The sequence below is a fragment of the Diaphorina citri genome, unplaced genomic scaffold (assembly GCF_000475195.1).
Source record: "Diaphorina citri unplaced genomic scaffold, Diaci psyllid genome assembly version 1.1 scaffold375, whole genome shotgun sequence".
In the NCBI taxonomy this organism is placed as follows: domain Eukaryota; kingdom Metazoa; phylum Arthropoda; class Insecta; order Hemiptera; family Psyllidae; genus Diaphorina; species Diaphorina citri.
This window is the reverse complement of record NW_007377810.1, coordinates 16958-36195: the sequence shown is the minus strand read 5'-3', so window position 1 is coordinate 36195 and position 19238 is coordinate 16958. Positions and strand designations below refer to the sequence as shown.

General features: G+C 39.2%; 3 protein-coding genes and 2 long non-coding RNA genes across 5 annotated transcripts; 4 read left to right on the top strand and 1 right to left on the bottom strand.

Moving 5' to 3' along the window:
• The first annotated feature begins 646 nt into the window (after nt 1-646).
• LOC108252267 lies at nt 647-3871 on the top strand. Its single transcript, XR_003391204.1, has 2 exons — nt 647-771; nt 3073-3871. It is a non-coding gene; the product is annotated as an uncharacterized LOC108252267 (long non-coding RNA).
• Nucleotides 3872-5688: 1817 nt separating this feature from the next.
• Nucleotides 5689-7382, top strand: LOC103508167 (tyrosine-protein phosphatase non-receptor type 23-like). Its single transcript, XM_026822840.1, has 3 exons — nt 5689-5773; nt 6550-6737; nt 6869-7382. The coding sequence occupies exons 1-3, from the start codon at nt 5765-5767 to the stop codon at nt 7380-7382; spliced, it is 711 nt and encodes a 236-aa protein (XP_026678641.1). The 5' UTR covers nt 5689-5764.
• Nucleotides 7383-8782: 1400 nt separating this feature from the next.
• LOC103508163 (ATP-dependent RNA helicase glh-2-like) lies at nt 8783-13997 on the top strand. Its single transcript, XM_026822838.1, has 7 exons — nt 8783-8803; nt 8892-9612; nt 9845-10076; nt 11387-11520; nt 12066-12295; nt 12505-12535; nt 13260-13997. Exons 1-7 carry the CDS (start codon nt 8783-8785, stop codon nt 13592-13594), a joined length of 1704 nt encoding a protein of 567 aa, XP_026678639.1. The 3' UTR covers nt 13595-13997.
• Nucleotides 13998-14143: 146 nt separating this feature from the next.
• On the bottom strand, nt 14144-14984 carry LOC108252266. The gene is made up of 2 exons (XR_001809483.2): nt 14869-14984; nt 14144-14656 (listed from the first exon to the last, which is right to left on the bottom strand). It is a non-coding gene; the product is annotated as an uncharacterized LOC108252266 (long non-coding RNA).
• Nucleotides 14985-16637: 1653 nt separating this feature from the next.
• LOC103508166 lies at nt 16638-18081 on the top strand. The gene is made up of 2 exons (XM_008472698.1): nt 16638-16653; nt 16891-18081. The coding sequence occupies exons 1-2, from the start codon at nt 16645-16647 to the stop codon at nt 18079-18081; spliced, it is 1200 nt and encodes a 399-aa protein (XP_008470920.1). The 5' UTR covers nt 16638-16644.
• The last annotated feature ends 1157 nt before the right edge of the window (nt 18082-19238 follow it).

The following is a 19238-nucleotide window of genomic DNA, read 5'->3' as shown; positions in this document are numbered from 1 at the left end:
GATCCTTTTGCTGTGTAAATACTGCACTGGAATTTTCCTGTTTTCGTCTGTCTTTGATGGATTGCAAATTGAATGAACATTTCCTAGTTTTCAAGGTAGTTAGATCCCCCTACCACACTTGTTTTACAAAATCTACCATTTTATTTTCCCTCCTCACGGTCATTTTCGATCAAAAGATTCAAATTAGACTTATGAAAAATGGATCTCAAATTGCCAAACCCCAAACATATACAAACATTAAAAAATTGTAGGCACATTTACAAAAATGTCACATAACCATTTCGTCCCAAAACAATTTCTTACTTTCCTATTCCTGAAATGGGTACCTACACCACCAAATAAGTGGTGGTACTTTTGAGAGAACTTTTCCAAATATAAATATAAATATTTGGAAAAGTTCTACTTATACACAAGATTGCTTACTGTAACTCGTCCTGGCGAACTGCCGTGCGCTCAGATAACACTGATTTAGCAACTTTCAATTAACGAGGAACCTCAGCGCGAACGACATGCCCATAAGCATTGTTAAAGCGCTTAAGAGAAAAAAAAAAAAAATAAAATAACGAGGAATGTAATCCTATTGAAGAACTAGTGGCTCCCCAAGTCCAAATCAATATCCAATCCAACGTATAAAATCAAGTTTAACATTTTGATTTGCTTTTTTTCCCACAGATAACGGACCTCCCCAATACATGCAACAATCTCACCAAGGTGGCAACACCACCAGTCAGTCCTATCAGGTCCGCCAATCCATGACAACACAATCAAGTGGTGAGTATTTAGCTTTATCGTCCTTTTGGTAAACAATTGGTTAATCTTGGGGAAAAACAGTCAGGAATGAATTTGTCCTATCAGGTCCGCCAATCCATGACAACACAATCAAGTGGTGAGTATTTAGCTTTATCGTCCTTTTGGTAAACAATGGGTTAATCTCGGAAAAACAGCCAGGAATGAATTTGTTGAGGAAGATCTAGTTACATGATAGGCTCAGTAGTTTCCTAGTTCCTGGTCTTAAAACATACCTATATGTAAGACATCACCATCAGATAGGTGTCCTATCAGGTCCGCCAATCCATGACAACACAATCAAGTGGTGAGTATTTAGCTTTATCGTCCTTTTGGTAAACAATGGGTTAATCTTGGGAAAAAACAGTCAGGAATGAATTGGTTGAGGAAGATCTAGTTGCATGATAAGCTCAGTAGTTTCCTAGTTCCTGGTCTTAAAACATACCTATATGTAAGACATCACCATCAGATAGGTGTCTATATTCGAGGTACATTCTTGGATAGAGATAGAGATTGAAAATGAGAACAGATCTGATAAAGTTCATCATAATATGAAGAAAATTATTGAAGACTAAGTTATTATTCTTGGATAGAGATAGAGATTGAAAATGAGAACAGATCTGATAAAGTTCATCATAATATAAAGAAAATTATTGAAGACTAAGTTATCTCCATCCAATTGATTTTATTAGATTACTAATTTGTATTGATTTTTTATTGCTCTGAGATGATAACATTGAATAGTACCTACATACCTACATTACCTACCTATCCATATTTCTTGCATGATAATGGATATTTGATTTTTAAGTAAGTAGGTGCTAAGTACTTAATTAGAATACCCAATCGCAACCCCAGCAAATCCTTGAAAATTGCTACCAGCTTCCTCGCTTGATTTTAAATGCATAAAACCAATAATGCCTAAAATGCCTTTAGAAAATGCTATGTATATAGATTTTCAATGATTAATGCTCAGGCAGGACATAACGTGCGAGTGATACCCATCCAAATTGAGAACGGCAGCAATAGTAGTGGTAGATGGTCACAACCATCTTCTCCGCAAATCAAGTAAGATCCAAGTTTCATAAACTCAAGAAATGCAGGTACATTGATGCAAAGTCATGATTAATGATTATTAACGGAGACTAAAAATTCTCACAATACATACACACAGACACAGTTTAGAGTATGACGTCTCCACTATGAGCAAATGAGCATAGTGCAGAATTCTTTGAACAGGAGAATGGTTTCAGAGGCATAAGGTTGCATAGTGCATGTCTGAGTTACTTTGCATCTCAATGAAGGTCCATCCAATTGATTTTATTAGATTACTAATTTGTATTGATTTTTTATTGCTCTGAGATGATAACATTGAATAGTACCTACATACCTATCTATTCATATTTCTTGCATGATAATGGATTCTTGATTTTTAAGTAAGTACCTAGGTACTAAGTACTTAATTAGATTAAATACAATGAACTCTAATCCCTTTGCATCTTAACTTTCTTTCCTCCAATTTATTACCTTAATACATTTAAATTTCAAGTACCTACCCACTAACTTATTACCCTCTTCTGATTTATAATTTTGATTGCCTTTTTAGCCTGATGCATTACTTTCGTTTATTTAAATCCAAATTCATATTTACTCACCCTCTTCTGATTTATAATTTTGATTGCCTTTTTAGCCTGATGCATTACTTTCGTTTATTTAAATCCAAATTCATATTTACTCTTTTAAATTAGGTATATTATAATAATTTGACTTTTTCTCCATATTCCACAACTTCAATACAAAAATAATAGGTAGGTAGAGGTATTTAGGTAGCACTGAAACCTATCACGCTAAATTGAAAACTTATTAACCTCTTCTGATTTATAATTTTGATTGCCTTTTTAGCCTGATGCATTACTTTCGTTTATTTAAATCCAAATTCATATTTTACTCTTTTAAATTAGGTATATTATAATAATTGACATTTTCTCCATATTCCACAACTTCAATACAAAAATAATAGGTAGGTAGATGTATTTAGGTAGCACTGAAACCTATCACGCTAAATTAATTAAATATTAGTGGAGATGACAAAACTCCCTTAGGTATTGTATTTTCCATAATTAGTGGAGATGGCAAATCTCCCAGGTACGATTTTCCAAGTTAAATATTAGTGGAGATGACAAAACTCCCACGTTGTATTTTCCATTTTAAAATTTAGTGGAGATGACAAATTTCCTATGTTGTATTTTATGTCTTTCTAAAATGTTCCTTGTTATCTTTTTACAGGACGTGTTGGTGAATCAGAATATTAGAAGCCTGGAAAATCGCTCTTCAAAGATCCTGGAGTTGGGCGCAAAATAGATTGCTTAGTCGCTTCATTTAATTATACCTGATTAATACATACCCCTTCCTAAGGCATTTAGAGATAGGTTTTCATTACCTACCCAGGAATTTACATCCTTAGCTAATTTATTTAAGGGCTTTATGTATTTAGAATCAAGATAGACGAATTTATTGTAATTAATGTCCAAGGGTTGTTATGCACAATCACTGACGTATACTACCTACTATACATGAAGTTGCATCTTCCCAGAATATTTCCTATATGGTTGTACCATTTACTTTAAATACCTACTACCTAGGAAAGATTCAAAATTACTGTACATTTGAGAGTGTAAAACTTCCAATAAAAGACAGGGAAAATTCTTAAACCATTTTTTAATCTTGAGAATCTACTCTTGTATTTATTGAAGGTGTTTTGGAAGAAAATTTTGCTTAAGACTCTCGCTCAATCTTTGATGAAGACCTTATTTGTGACATGAATACCTAAACCAATTAGGTACATACCCTATAGTTACCTACATAGCCTTACTATTTATTGTAATTTGCACACTTATTTATTTTGCTAGTTTTCATTTACTTAATTTATTATTTTATTTATTTTTAATTATTTTAGATTCTTCTTTATTGTGTTTATTTCTCTCTTCTCTATAAACCATGTTAATCTCTTTTGTATTCTTAGAAGAAATTCATTTGAGGAAATAAAAATCAAAGTCCGAATCATTGTGACATTTGGACATTTTGACTGTTCTTCCCTTATTTCATTTACGTTTGGCAGATCTGTCTCTGGGTGCACTCATCATTTGATTTCAGTTTGAGGTGGGTACACTCAGTCTCGTGAGGAAAATTGAGAAGCTCTTTTGAATTCCTCCAAAACGGTGCGCATGATTCAACCCCGCCCGATTAGCCCTAGTAGCCTTTACAGTCCGAAAAGAGGCGTTAATTACCTATGCACCTGTACGCAGTGTACCGAGTCGAATTCCTAATTCCTACCTACATAAATTCACATTTTAGAACATTTAAGGGTTAAGCTGACTTACATATTGACTGCTGATGCAGATATTGTACTCCTGTTTTGATCAGCAAATTCTTCACTGCCTTACTCAGGCACGGATTTCCAATAATATCTCTGGATCCGTTATGTTCGCTTCTGTTAGGCCAGGTACTCACAATCAGGTAGACCTGACAGGTGGACCCGATCAGGTGTACCTGTCAGGTCTACCTGATAGTGAGTGGCTGGCCTTAGAGAAGGCATTTTGTTGGTACGTACTACATCACTTACATGGGTAGAAACCTAATCGCCTTTCGAATATCCTTCCTGGATCTACAAAGTTAGCAAAAAGAGTTACTTTCATAGAGGTCTCGGACTCAATTCCTGGTTGGGGCTCGTGAGGAAAATTGAGAAGCTCTTTTGAATTCCTCCAAAACGGTGCGCATGATTTTACACCGCCCGATTAGCCCTAGTAGCCTTTAGAGTCCGAAAAGAGGCGTTAATTACCTATGCACCTGTACGCAGTGTACCGAGTCGTATTCCTAATTCCTACCTACATAAATTCACATTTTAGAACATTTAAGGGTTAAGCTGACTTACTTATTGACTGCTGATGCAGATATTGTACTCCTGTTTTGATCAGCAAATTCTTCACTGCCTTACTCAGGCCCGGATTTCCAATCATATCTCTGGATCCGTTATGTTCGCTTCTGTTAGGCCAGGTACTCACAATCAGGTAGACCTGACAGGCGGACCTGATCAGGTGTACCAGTCAGGTCTACCTGATAGTGAGTGGCTGGCCTTAGAGAAGGCATTTTGTTGGTACGTACTACCTACTACATCACTTACATGGGTAGACATAGAAACCTAATCGCCTTTCGAATATTCTTCCTGGATCTACAAAGTTAGCAAAGGAGTTACTTTCATAGAGGTCTCGGACTCAATTCCTGGTTGGGGAAAAAATAAATAGTGAGTGGCTGGCCTTAGAGAAGGCATTTTGTTGGTACGTACTACATCACTTACATGGGTAGAAACCTAATCGCCTTTCGAATATTCTTCCTGGATCTACAAAGTTAGCAAAAAAGTTACTTTCATAGAGGTCTCGGACTCAATTCCTGGTTGGGGAAAAAATAGGTACTAATAAAAAGTTGTCCTTGGATTTAGGGATTCACTTAGCCTCGTAGGGGCAATTGAGGAGGCTTACATTACAAGTTAAAGATTCGAGCAATGATAGAAGGATTGAGGAGAAAACACTTATAACCTCTGTGATATTCAAAGTAGCCTGAAAAGAGGTTTTACTCCCGAATAGGTACTAATAAAAAGTTGTCCTTGGATTTAGGGATTCACTTAGCCTCGTAGGGGCAATTGAGGAGGCTTACATTACAAGTTAAACATTCGAGCAATGATAGAAGGATTGAGGAGATAACACTTATAACCTCTGTGATATTCAAAGTAGCCTGAAAAGAGATTTTACTCCCGGCCCTGGTATCTATGTGACCTATGGATTTCAAAAACAAAACAATAAAACCGCTAGCTGGACGAACTCGAAATGCAAACAATCAGAATTTTTGTTGAAATTGTTGACAAGTTGATAGTTATTGTGAAGAAACCAAACCAGGAAGGTGTTTGAAGAGAGAAACTGAAATTATGATTAAGGTGAGTTACTGAAATTTTACTTGTGGGTTTCTTAAATTTCTGTCTCTAATCTACCTAAAAATTTCTATAAAATCTAAAAATTTCAAATATCTTTTGACTTTTTCATAATCTGGGGTAATGGGACTACTCAGTCCTGTACATAAAGGTGTATTTTTTAAGCTACGACGACCACAATGGTATGTGAATTACTATTTGAATTCAAGTCCTTTGTTTCTTCTTTCAGACATTGTTAGGGATTCACTTAGCCTCGTAGGGGCAATTGAGGAGGCTTACATTACAAGTTAAAGATTCGAGCAATGATAGAAGGATTGAGGAGATAACACTTATAACCTCTGTGATATTCAAAGTAGCCTGAAAAGAGGTTTTACTCCCCGCCCTGGTATCTATGTGACCTATGGATTTCAAAAACAAAACCGCTAGCTGGACGAACTCGAAATGCAAACAATCAGAATTCGTGTTGAAATTGTTGACAAGTTGATAGTTATTGTGAAGAGACCAAACCAGGAAGGTGTTTGAAGAGAGAACCTGAAATTATGATCAAGGTGAGTTACTGAATTTTTACTAAACTTGTGGGTTTTTAAATTTCTATCCCTAATCTATCTAAAAAATTCTATGATATCTGAAAATTCTACCTACTTACCAGAGGAAAAATCTTTTGAATTTTTCATACTTAATTTGGGGTAATGGGACTAGTTAGTCCTATACATAAAAGTTTAAAGTTACGACGACTGTAATGAAGTATGAATTATGATTTGAATTCAAATCCTTTGTTTCAGACATTAACAGTTTTATACCTCCTGGGAGCAACATGTTTCTCTTCAGCTTCACAAACCGGTGGACCATCAGTAGCCGGACGTCAGCAAATGCTGGGGATGTCAAACAAAAACCAACAACCACCAGCAATGTCCTGGCAGTCACCAGTCACACCGAACGAAAACCGTCAGGCAAACGCTCAACTATACAGATCACAAGAAAGTGAGAATGAAATCAACACCAGTGATAATATGGAAGGTGGAGATGAAAATGCTGCGGCTACGGAAGAGAAGGTGGAGTCACACCGAACGAAAACCGTCAGGCAAACGCTCAACTATACAGATCACAAGAAAGTGAGAATGAAATCAACACCAGTGATAATATGGAAAGTGGAGATGAAAATTCTGCGGCTACGGAAGAGAAGGTGGAGCCTCCTCCTCAACCTCTCCATCAGCAACAACCTCAGCAAGGCCCTAACCCAACACCTCAGGGAAATCAGAACAAGAGACCCACAACCAACCAGCACATAAACCCAACTCCATATGCCACAATATACCCACCTGGTAATCATCCGCCAGGCATGCCAATCACCCAATACTCAAAGGTGGAGCCTCCTCCTCAACCTCTCCATCAGCAACAACCTCAGCAAGGCCCTAACCCAACACCTCAGGGAAATCAGAACAAGAGACCCACAACCAACCAGCACATAAACCCAACTCCATATGCCACAATATACCCACCTGGTAATCATCCCCCAGGCATGCCAATCACCCAATACTCGGGGGTTCAAATGATGGGATATCAAAAGGAACAAACAGGTCAAGCCCCTATTGCTCACCAGCAGCAGCTGTTATAAATCTTGCGACTTGACTTGGACTCGAACCACCAACCTCCAGATCCGAAGTCCAACGCGTTAACCACTAAACCACTGAGGTTGGTTGTCAGCAGTTACAGTTCCCTCTACATACAATACATAAATTCCATAATGAAGTTATGTAGTTTAATTTTTGATAGTTACATATTTCAATTTTATTTTCACATAATATGAAATTGGTTAATTTTTGAAAATTAAACTATTGGGCTTACTTGTTGTCAATGACGCAATGGTAGGGCTCATAGGTATTCATATCCAGTGAAATGTCAGACAACAGACAGGAGGCCACGTGTTTACAATGTTGAATAAATCTTGCGACTTGACTTGGACTCGAACCACCAACCTCCAGATCCGAAGTCCAACGCGTTAACCACTAAACCACTGAGGTTGGTTCTCAGCAGTTACAGTTCCCTCTACATACAATACATAAATTCCATAATGAAGTTATGTACATAGTTTAATTTTTGATAGTTACATATTTCAATTTTATTTTCACATAATATGAAATTAGTTAATTTTTTGAAAATTAAACTATTGGGCTTACTTGTTGTCAATGACGCAATGGTAGGGCTCGTAGGTGTTCATATCCAGTGAAATGTCAGACAACAGACAGGAGGCCACGTGTTTACAATGTTGGGAACTGCTTGTAGAGCCCGCACTAGAATTACCACACTCCTGATACTTCAAGTCCGTCTGGTAAATAAAACAATGAGGAAATCTTTATTAGTTTTTTTTTTTCATTTGATTTATTAAAGTGCAATCTTTATTAGTGATTTCATTTCAAAATGGGAACTTGAGATCCAGCCGAGAGATCCCGATTTTGAAAATTTGGACCGATTGCAATACTTTCATTACTAGTATAGCTCCGCTATACTGTAGTAATAGAAAGGTAAATAAAACAATTAGGAAATCTTTGTGAGTGATTTCATTCCAAAATGGGAACTTGAGATCCAGCCGAGAGATAAAAATGAGCTTTCCAAAATAGGTTATCCTTTTCCCCCACAAATTTTAGCAAATAGCAGTTGAAAGGATTTCCCTTAATGTGCTTTTATTCTTATCCTTTAAACAGGGAGTAGACCAGCTTAGTCTGGCAGGGGACTTTAAACAGGACGTATACGAGCCTGAATTTCCTTTGCTAAAGAAATAGCAAAAATTGAGTGCAAAGGGCATCCAATCGTAAAATTTGTAGCCAAAACCAAATGTCAGCCCAAAGCAATCACCCTAGTTAGGATTGATTGAGAGGCTGATGAAAAACGCCGACCCCGTCTGTACACGGGAAAAGGCGAAAAAAAAAAAGAAGAAGATATTTCTAACTTACCAATTCAGAGTCTTTGGCCAGGGTGTAGTTAAGAAGCTTGGCATAGTTTTCAAAGGCAGATATCATGTCTGAAGTCAAAGGTTTGGTACCATACCCGTCATCTGTTTCAGCGTATTTTATGTCTGAAAGAAGAATGATTCCAAAAACATAAGAATTTTCCGCGGGTCTTATAGGTACAAGCGTTCTACTTGGGAGGAGACAAACAGTTCCAGGGAGCTTTGAAAACTGGAGATTTTATGCCCAACTTACAGCCGATGGGTCAACAAATGATGTACTCTCAGAACCTGTCCCCATTCAATATACCAATGCCGTTCTATGATTCCACGCCATCATCACCAGTGAACGCTTGGGATAAACAATACCCCATGTTTGATACTTACTCCTCACCTCAGTTCTACTCCAGCAATGTCATACTGAAAACCAAAGAAAGTCAGAAGAATGACAGAATGATGTCTGCAAAACCATTCAAACCAAAATCTGCCGAGTACAGTGGAATGAATTTTGAGAATGAACTCTCTACCGAACCAATGGGACGTGCTGCAATCATGATGAACAATCCAGAGAACATGAACATGAATAAAATGAACCCATTCATCCCAAGAGCCATGGACAACCAGTGGGCAGAGCCATGGATGATGCCCCAAAAACAAAGACAGGCTCAGATGGCTAACTTGAGAAGTGTGATGAACCCATTCTGGGGCGCAGAGCCCAAACAATCCAAGAACTATGAGATCAATGAGCCCATGGAAAGATCAAGTTCTAACAACTGGGACTCTTCTGTACTAGGATCTCGCTACACAAGTCTGCCTACATCACCTTACACAGGAGGATACTCTACCCCAGCTAGCACTTATTCAGCCACTACAGGAGGACAACATAGCTCATTGAACCAAGGTATGTTTACTAAGTAGGCAATTTGTTAAAAATTAGCACAATTAAAAATTATCAATTACAAAAAAAAAAAAACAAAAAAAAAACTATAACAAAACTAACTTTGTAGTTCGTATAATAGTTCTGAGAAGATTAAAGGTAATGCCATCTGGATTTCAGCAATCTGATTGATTAATTTTTAGACGTTAATGAATCAAGTATAAGATGAATAACCTTCCTGTTAATTCCTTTTAAGGAGCTCATTCTCAACTTCACTCCAACACGGGCGCCCAAAATCAATTCAACGTGAACAACCACAACACGGCCTTCGTCCAACCCCTGCCCAACGGAGGCCAAATCTCCTCCTACACCCAATCCCAGAAGGGATACAACGCGGGCTCCCAAGGCCACACTAGTTTGAACTCAGCGGACAAGAAATATCAGAGCCAATATGGCGCTGGCCAAGGTTCAACCTATTTGACGCCAACACAATATCACAAGATTCATTGATATTCTGTGCTTTTATTTAGCAGCCAGCCAGAGGCTGGCAGATTGTTTATGTATGTTTAAAATATATAATCTTTCTCTGTAGTCGTTAGAGGCCCAGATAGGCCTTATCATTAAGGAATTAATCAACATAGGGGAACTAGGCAAGCCGATAATTCATCCCTCCTTATCTTAAGATGAAAGTAGATTTTAATCCAGTATCCCTAGGAATGACCTCTTTCCTCTTCCCTCCCACCTCCTCTCTCTCTCTCTCTCTCTCTCAATTTAATCTTCATTCTGTGGCTCTCGTTATGTCTCTCACTATACTGTAATGCTAGGCCGCAAGTGTTACACAATTACGTTTATACCTACACACACTCTTCTCTCCTCTTCTTGCACTTCCATGACTCAGTCTCAATCTACATTTTTGTTGTTTATTAGTGCCGCAAGTGTTACACAATTACGTTTATACCTACACACACTCTTCTCTCCTCTTCTTGCACTTCCATGACTCAGTCTCAATCTACATTCTCGTTTACATTTTTTTTTTGTTTATTAGTTTTTTCTGCTGCTTCTTTGTTAAGATTAATATTTCTTCAAGTCTTCTCTCTGTTTCCACAACTCCACGTGTCTAACAATGTTCTTTCTCGACTCTCCTTAAGTTCTTTCTTCTAGTTGTGTTCGAGCTCCTTCAATTATTTCCTCTTCAATAAATTGTGTGTTGTGTGTACAGGATTCCCTGATTGTTTAATTGTGTGCGCTTGTCTTGTTGACGAGAATCAAGTCTTTCTTAGTCTCATAGTCATAATCGCTCTCTACAAGTAGCGATCTACCTATGGAACAACACCTACCGGTAGTGCTACTCCAACAGATCTGACCACCACTGACCTGTGGTCTCATCCAAAAGCTGTTGCCGAGTTTGTCCTCGCTGAGTCTGACTAAAAGGAATTTCGCTACAACAACAATAAGCAGATGGTAAAGGGCCTGAAGAAACAGTGTGAAAATCCTCTTTGGCGAATTATTTGATTTAATTTCAATTACCTATTACCTATGTATAATATAACTTCAAATAATTAATAATAGTAAGCACTAATTCCTCTTCTTCACTCTCCGACTCTCCCATCTGTACATGCCGTGATTTAATTTCAATTACCTATTACCTATGTATAATATAACTTCAAATAATTAATAATAGTAAGCACTAATTCCTCTTCTTCACTCTCCCATCTCTACATGCCGCAACATAAATAAATTAATAACTCCAAGGTCACATAACATCATATTTCCTGAGGGCTGATGAAGTGACGCCAACCACGTCTTATGGTAACGCGGGATCAAGCTATGTCCATCCTGGCTCTTATGGTCATTCAGGATCGGGAATCAGAGCTGCTGGACTTCTGGGAGCAGCCAGGCCACAGCAATCGTCGGGACATCAGAATATTCAACGTAAGTACCTATCTATCCTTTAAAACATGTCCTCTGAAGTTTAACCCCGTTTTGTAACTTCCAATACAGAATTTTGACTTCATAGTTATTTGTTTAGCCTAACTAAAACCTACTGTGAGTGTACCAAAATGTATAACAACCGACTCACACTCGCATACACATTTGTGTCCAAAGACATTGTGATTTTAAAGTCACATTAATCAGGATGTCCAATAAAATTATTAAAATCATCAGGTGCAAATGTAGGCAAAGGAGCCAAATACGAACAGCCAACGTTTCTCTGAAGATGTAAACGAATTTTTGGCGGGTCCTACACCATTATTAATTGTTGGTCTGGTCTGAATGCTTATTAATAGAGTTCCTCAACCATCTTCCTTCACAGCCTCCAATCCAGTTCAAGGTGTCGTAGGCAAAGGAGCCAAATACGAACAGCCAACGTTTCTCTGAAGATGTAAACGAATTTTTGGCGGGTCCTACACCATTATTAATTGTTAGTCTGATCTGAATGCTTATTAATAGAGTTCCTCCACCATCTTTCTTCACAGCCTCCAATCCAGTTCAAGGTGTTCCCCAGAATAAGGCCGCACCCATCATTGCTATCGTTCCTGTAGCAGTCATCCCTTCTGACCATGAGAGTGCCCTGTCCAACAGTCAGCTCCACCAATCACAAACGTCTCACCCATTTTCCAGTGGCCGGAATGCTGTTCTTGGAACGACTCAGTTTGGATTGGGAGGTTTTGGGGGAGGCTTTGGAGGAGGGTTTGGCAACACTGGGTCCCCCAGAATAAGGCCGCACCCATCATTGCTATCGTTCCTGTAGCAGTCATCCCTTCTGACCATGAGAGTGCCCTGTCCAACAGTCACCTCCACCAATCACAAACGTCTCACCCATTTTCCAGTGGCCGGAATGCTGTTCTTGGAACGAGTCAGTTTGGATTGGGAGGTTTTGGGGGAGGCTTTGGAGGAGGGTATGGCAACACCGGACTGAACAATCAGTACAGCAACTTACACAATGGTGAGTTGAGAGGGTCTAATAGTGATATTGACGTTGAAATCATTAAATGAGCTTAGGTGGGAACTGGGAATCCTTGATAAGATGATAAGGCAGTAATAAAATTGTAAAAAAAAGCCCGTTTTGATATTAATTATTAAGGAGCCGATATCAACCGTTAAACCCAACAAAAATTAACCTCCTTCTTCTCCGAAAATTTACTTCCATTCACTACATTCGAAATTCATACAGTAGGTAGAGAGAGGTAGGTACATTTACGTCTACTGCTTGAAAACAAGAGTACAATAGTCCTCAAAAGTGGATTCTCACACCCATCTATTTCAGAAGGATCAGCCAAAATTTTAATGAAATTTATGTAATTTTTGAAACCATCATATTGACGTTGAAATCATTAAATGAGCTTAGGTGGGAACTGGGAATCCTTGATAAGATGATAAGGCAGTAATAAAATTGTAAAAAAAGCCCGTTTTGATATTAATTATTAAGGAGCCGATATCAACCGTTAAACCCAATAAAAATTAAACTCCCCTCCTTCTTCTCCCGAAAATTTACTTCCATTCACTCCATTCGAAATTCATACAGTAGGTAGAGGTAGGTACATTTACATCTATTGCTTGAAAACAAGAGTGCAATAGTCCTCAAAAGTGGATTCTCACACCCATCTATTTCAGAAGGATCAGCCAAAATTTTAATGAAATTAAAATAACGCATTTGCATTCTATTCCAGGTCATTTGGCCGGACAAAGCTCGGGCGCCTCCAACAACCAGCAATTCGGACACGAGAACGTCAACACGGGTTTCGTTCAGCCCCTGCCATCAGGCGGGCAGATCTACACCCAGGTCAACTCGGACAAGGGCTTCTCGGGCAGCAACTTTGGCCAGGGAAGTCAATCCCTTGGTGTCAACGACCAAAACTTCAACGCAGGCGGTCTGAGCGCCAACCAAGGGTATAACACGGGACTGAATACGGGAGTAGGGATTCTGCCAAACACTGGCGTGGGACTTGGTGTGGGAGGATTGGGAGTTGGGGGATTAGGCATTGGAGGTGGATTCATGGGATAGATTTCACTTCCGGGTCTGCACATAAGCTCTGTTTTCCATTCCAACGCTTTGATGCGAACTTGCGAACCCTTTCCCTCCTGGCGTTAGCTTTTCGAGTGAACGCCACGTCCTAAATTTCGGAAGCGACCTTCGAGTAGCATTCGGTTCTGCCATATTTGTTTTATTTGGTTTCCACAATTTTTACCCCCACTCCTGATGCCAAGTGAACGCCGCGCGCCCTATTAAAGCGGCGTTGGAATCAAAAATAGAGCTATAGTGTACGAAAAAATCTCGGGTGAAATGGAAACGTTTCAGGTTAGCAACACTTACCTCTAATCATCATAGTGTTCAATGAACACTGTAAATGTGAAATGTAAATATTCAATATAATAAAGCTTTTTTACTTTTGTAGATAATTCTGAAATTTTGGTGATTCTTATTTCTTTGTTGATATTTCAGCCACGCGACGTACATATGGTTTCAGAGACACCACCAACTATTTGTCGTTAGTTCTTCATTTGTACCTAACGGAATTTTGAATCTGTAGTCTTCCAAATCGAGAAAGAAAAATCTCTTTTTTATTACAAAATCTTTATTTACAAAAGTTTTATTTACAGAAAATCAATAAATAAAATTTGAACATCAGATTGTTCTTTCGGGAGACATCAATTTGTTTTGAAATCACAATACGAAATAAACATTTTAGTTGAAACAACACTACGAAAAATCACTGCGAGAAAAAGCGTCGATTTCCATAGCAAATTTTTCGAAACAAGAATATGGCACATTGAAGATTATTTTGTTTAGAGGCATTCTGTTTAACAGATGTTATATTGAAAGTCCCTTTAAAAACATTAGTATTATTCAGACTTATTTCTTAGCCAGCATGCCGATCAGCATTATTCAGACAGAACTGAATCAGAAAAAGTTCAAAATGAAGATCCTAACTAAGCCATGGGGTCCCTCTATTTTTAACTTTGTAGTTTTTACATTCCATTCTTTGTATTCTTTGGAAAAAATTACCAAATGGTCAAAAATTCTGACATTTGTATCAACAATCCAAACACTAGTAGATAGTAGCACCTACATATCACCAGCATGCCGATCAGCATTATTCAGACAGAACTGAATCAGAAAAAGTTCAAAATGAAGATCCTAACTAAGCCATGGGGTCCCTCTATCTTTAACTTTGTAGTTTTTACATTCCATTCTTTGTAATCTTTGGGAAAAATTACCAAATGGTCAAAAATTGTGACATTTGTAACAACAATCCAAACACTAGTAGATAGTAGCACCTACATATCGCTATTTGGACTACAGACAGATAATTATAATTATCAAGTGTAAAGTATACCTACCAATCAGTCTCATTTTAAGACATATACCTTCAGCACAACTCAAGCAGCTTTAGCCGTCAGAAATATTTGAAGGAGAAGAGTGAAAAACAACAAGAATCGGGTGCAATAGTCCTACATACTGGACTCCGCACACGGGACTTTCGTCGGAAAAGACCCCCATTTCAATGTAATGTAATGCTCATTTTAATTAGTATGCTTCACAAAAAAGCCTTTCATACCACGGTGGAAATGGATACTTACCATGGGTTCTATTCTCCTCAAGGAAATGTTCAATATGAAGTGTATCTCCACCACAGTACATCGCGGTCTCATTTTCCACATGATGCAGCTCTGGCAACTCAAAGGATTCGGATCCATTGACACTCCTTCCGGCCACATTTCCAGACAGCCTCTTCAGTTCTTCCTTCTGGTTCAGCTTGCCGGCTACAACCAGCTCTGAGCCGGAGTACAGAGTGGTGAACGACCTTAACACAAACAAAAGAAATGCTACCCATAATACAAAGAAATGCTACCCATATTCAAAAGAAATGCTACCCATAATACAAAGGTCATATGGTATTATGACCTTTAGTATGGATAATCTAAGTCTGGCTAAGGGACTATAAACGGAGAGTAGATGAGAGTCTGGCTGAGGGACTATAAACAGAGATCAGCGTCTAGTTAGGGGACTGTAAACAGGGAGTAGACTACTCCAAATTTCCTTATTGACATTAACGACGTGTTCATAGTGACCCAAAGTTCTAGTGAGGAACTGCTCGTATGTCATGCCAAAGTTGACCTTGGTCTCTGGCTCAACGTTGACTGATACACGGAACGTGTTCGAATCTCGGGCACTGGAAAATAAAATTTCAATCGTTCATAATAATAATAATAGACTCTTGAGTGGAAGGTAACCACTAGGCGAGGTTAACCCCGGAGGCGTTCTCTACCACTTAACCCTTAGAGCTCTATTAATACGTGATCAAATTCTCAAATAAATGAGGATAAAACGGGTCATTGAAATTAAAAAACTTCATGCGTGATTGGTATTCGAACGGATAGACTTCTGCGATATAATACTCGTATGCTATTTCGGGGCGCACTCTCATAAGAACAATAAATTGGTGAGGTATAAAAGTTGTTTTGGGTACCTACCCATATTGTATTATGACCTTTAGTATGGATAATCTAAGTCTGGCTAAGGGACTATAAACAGAGAGTAGATGAGAGTCTGGCTGAGGGACTATAAACAGAGAGTAGATCAGCGTCTAGTTTGGGGACTGTAAACAGGGAGTAGACTACTCCAAATTTCCTCACCTTGCCGGCTACAACCAGCTCTGAGCCGGAGTACAGAGTGGTGAACGACCTTAACACAAACAAAAGAAATTTTTAGGATCTGATTTCGCTTGTTCTGGTGCTACTGGACCTTGGCTTGCAGGAGGGACTGCATTTAAGACGACAGGTGCGTCAGGAGGAATGAAATAGTCAGTGGTTCCGATCAGCATGTCATTTTCCAGATTACCGAGTGTGGATATCCGTGAGACGTTGCTGACGGGTTTGATGTCATCCGGACAGCAAATTCCCAAATATCTGAAAAGGGAAATGGAAATTGAATTAATAGCATGTATAGGGTATTGTTGGTGAAAGGTTGCTAGTGGAGGAATTTTTAACTATGGTAAGCATACTTAAAGGCTCGTCACAAATATCGTTCCCCCGTTAATAGAAACTGAAATTATGATTAAGGTGAGTTACTGAAATTTTACTTGTGGGTTTCTTAAATTTCTGTCTCTAATCTACCTAAAAATTTCTTTAAATCTAAAAATTTCAATAGGTACTAGAGGAAAAGTCTTTTGAATTTTTCATAATCTGGGGTAACGGGACTACTCAATCCTGTACATAAAGGTGTATTTTTTAAGCTACGAAGACCACAATGGTATGTGAATTACTATTTGAATTCAAGTCCTTTGTTTCTTCTTTCAGACATTGACAGTTTTATACCTCCTGGGAGCAACATGTTTCTCTTCAGCTTCACAAACCGGTGGACCATCAGCAGCCGGACGTCAGCAAATGCTGGGGATGTCAAACAAAAACCAACAACCAGCAGCAGCAATGTCCTGGCAGTCAGCAGTCACACCGAGCGAAAACCGTCAGGCAAACGCTCAACTATACAGATCACAAGAAAGTGAAAATGAAATCAACACCAGTGATAATATGGAAAGTGGAGATGAAAATGCTGCGACTACGGAAGAGAAGGTGGAGCCTCCTCCTCAACCTCTCCATCAGCAACAACCTCAGCAAGGCCCTAACCCAACACCTCAGGGAAATCAGAACAAGAGACCCACAACCAACCAGCACATAAACCCAACTCCATATGCCGCAATATACCCACCTGGTAATCATCCGCCAGGCATGCCAATCACCCAATACTCAGGGGTTCAAATGATGGGATATCAAAAGGAACAAACAGGTCAAGCCCCTATTGCTCACCAGCAGCAGCTGTTCTACTCTGGAGGCTCCAACTCTATCCCATTAATGATCTACTCGGATTCCGAGAGACCTCCAATCACCATGTTCTACTTGGGAGGAGACAAACAGTTCCAGGGAGCTTTGAAAACTGGAGATTTTATGCCCAACTTACAGCCGATGGGTCAACAAATGATGTACTCTCAGAACCTGTCCCCATTCAATATACCAATGCCGTTCTATGATTCCACGCCATCATCACCAGTGAACGCTTGGGATAAACAATACCCCATGTTTGATACTTACTCCTCACCTCAGTTCTACTCCAGCAATGTCATACTGAAAACCAAAGAAAGTCAGAAGAATGACAGAATGATGTCTGCAAAACCATTCAAACCAAAATCTGCCGAGTACAGTGGAATGAATTTTGAGAATGAACTCTCTATCGAACCAATGGGACGTGCTGCAATCATGATGAACAATCCAGAGAACATGAACATGAATAAAATGAACCCATTCATCCCAAGAGCCATGGACAACCAGTGGGCAGAGCCATGGATGATGCCCCAAAAACAAAGACAGGCTCAGATGGCTAACTTGAGAAGTGTGATGAACCCATTCTGGGGCGCAGAGCCCAAACAATCCAATCCTGGGCGCGTTTTTACAGCAAATGTTAGAAGTCTCTTCTCCAACCGCACGAAGGCATAACCGGAGGAAACGATGTAAACGTGGACTCACTAAAATTATTAAAATAACCATGAGAGCGGACTATATTACACTGAAAATTTTAGTGCGTATGCCAGCACACCATATGGGTCGTCTACACATCGCTCACTAGACAACAGCCAAACAATATGTAAAACCATGTGCGAGTGTCTACAAAAGATCAATCCGATTTGTTTATTGATAACTTCAGTTTTTAGTACATAACCGCTTCAAATGTTTTGCCCCAATTTGAAGCCTCCTGTACAAAATTTCCAACAGATCGTATACCTCCATGAATGCAACTTATAAGCTACAGGGCTGCTAACGCACCGGGACCGCCGAAGGGTCTTCAGGCGGTCGAGACTAAGGGCTGGGACTTACTGGGTATTCTCGGGTCCTACCTGTATCGAACCTAGGGCGCATGGTATTCTGCACCAACCGCAGTTTATCCACTTGGAACGGTCGCCGGTTATAACCGAGACTATAAAGCAACAGGCGACTCAAGTAGTTCGATCACACCGGAACCAACCTCGGGCGGAACATAGAGGAAGACCTAACACACGCCACATGCCCTACCTCTAACCTGGAGGCAACCCGTCCCCAACCTGCTTCCTGCACAACACCATACAAGTCGCAACGTTAATCTAAAACCCGCGGCGCACACCTCACTAATCAACTCTCTTACTCGATGGCATATTTCCGTTAAATTGTCATTCCAATAGTACTAGCGTATAATGTTTCTAATTATTGCGCAGATTTTGAATTCATGTTAGTCTAACGACTTTTAGGGCTAGACACCGTGAATGGATTCGAAATTAGAAGAGTCTAGATGATATGCTTGATGTTGTCATACTATCAAACAAAATTGCAAAATTAATTTAAAAAATAAAATACATATTAACTATTAAAATTAACAATACACGATTAAAATTGTTTAACAGGATGGAATCATTTGTAATGGAACCAGTTATACTCTGATACAACAGGGAGGCGAACATCACCCGACGATTTAGCACGATCCGACCCAATAATTCATGGAGGACACATATCTATCAAGCCACTGAACATCCGTCTGAACACATCGCCTCGTAGGATCAGTGGCTCTCAGGGGCAACCATATCTCTGAACTAGGAAAGGTACCGAGTAACTAGAGTATCAAG

Excerpts from the sequence above, each read along its gene's own strand:
- LOC103508167 (XM_026822840.1), top strand. Across the intron at positions 6,738-6,868 it reads GCAAACGCTCAACTATACAG|ATCACAAGAAAGTGAGAATG; the intron begins ATCACAAGAAAG and ends TCAACTATACAG.
- LOC103508163 (XM_026822838.1), top strand. The coding sequence starts at position 8,783 with ATGTCTGAAGTCAAAGGTTTG. Across the intron at positions 9,613-9,844 it reads ACATAGCTCATTGAACCAAG|GAGCTCATTCTCAACTTCAC; the intron begins GTATGTTTACTA and ends ATTCCTTTTAAG. Across the intron at positions 12,296-12,504 it reads GAGGGTTTGGCAACACTGGG|CTGAACAATCAGTACAGCAA; the intron begins TCCCCCAGAATA and ends GGCAACACCGGA.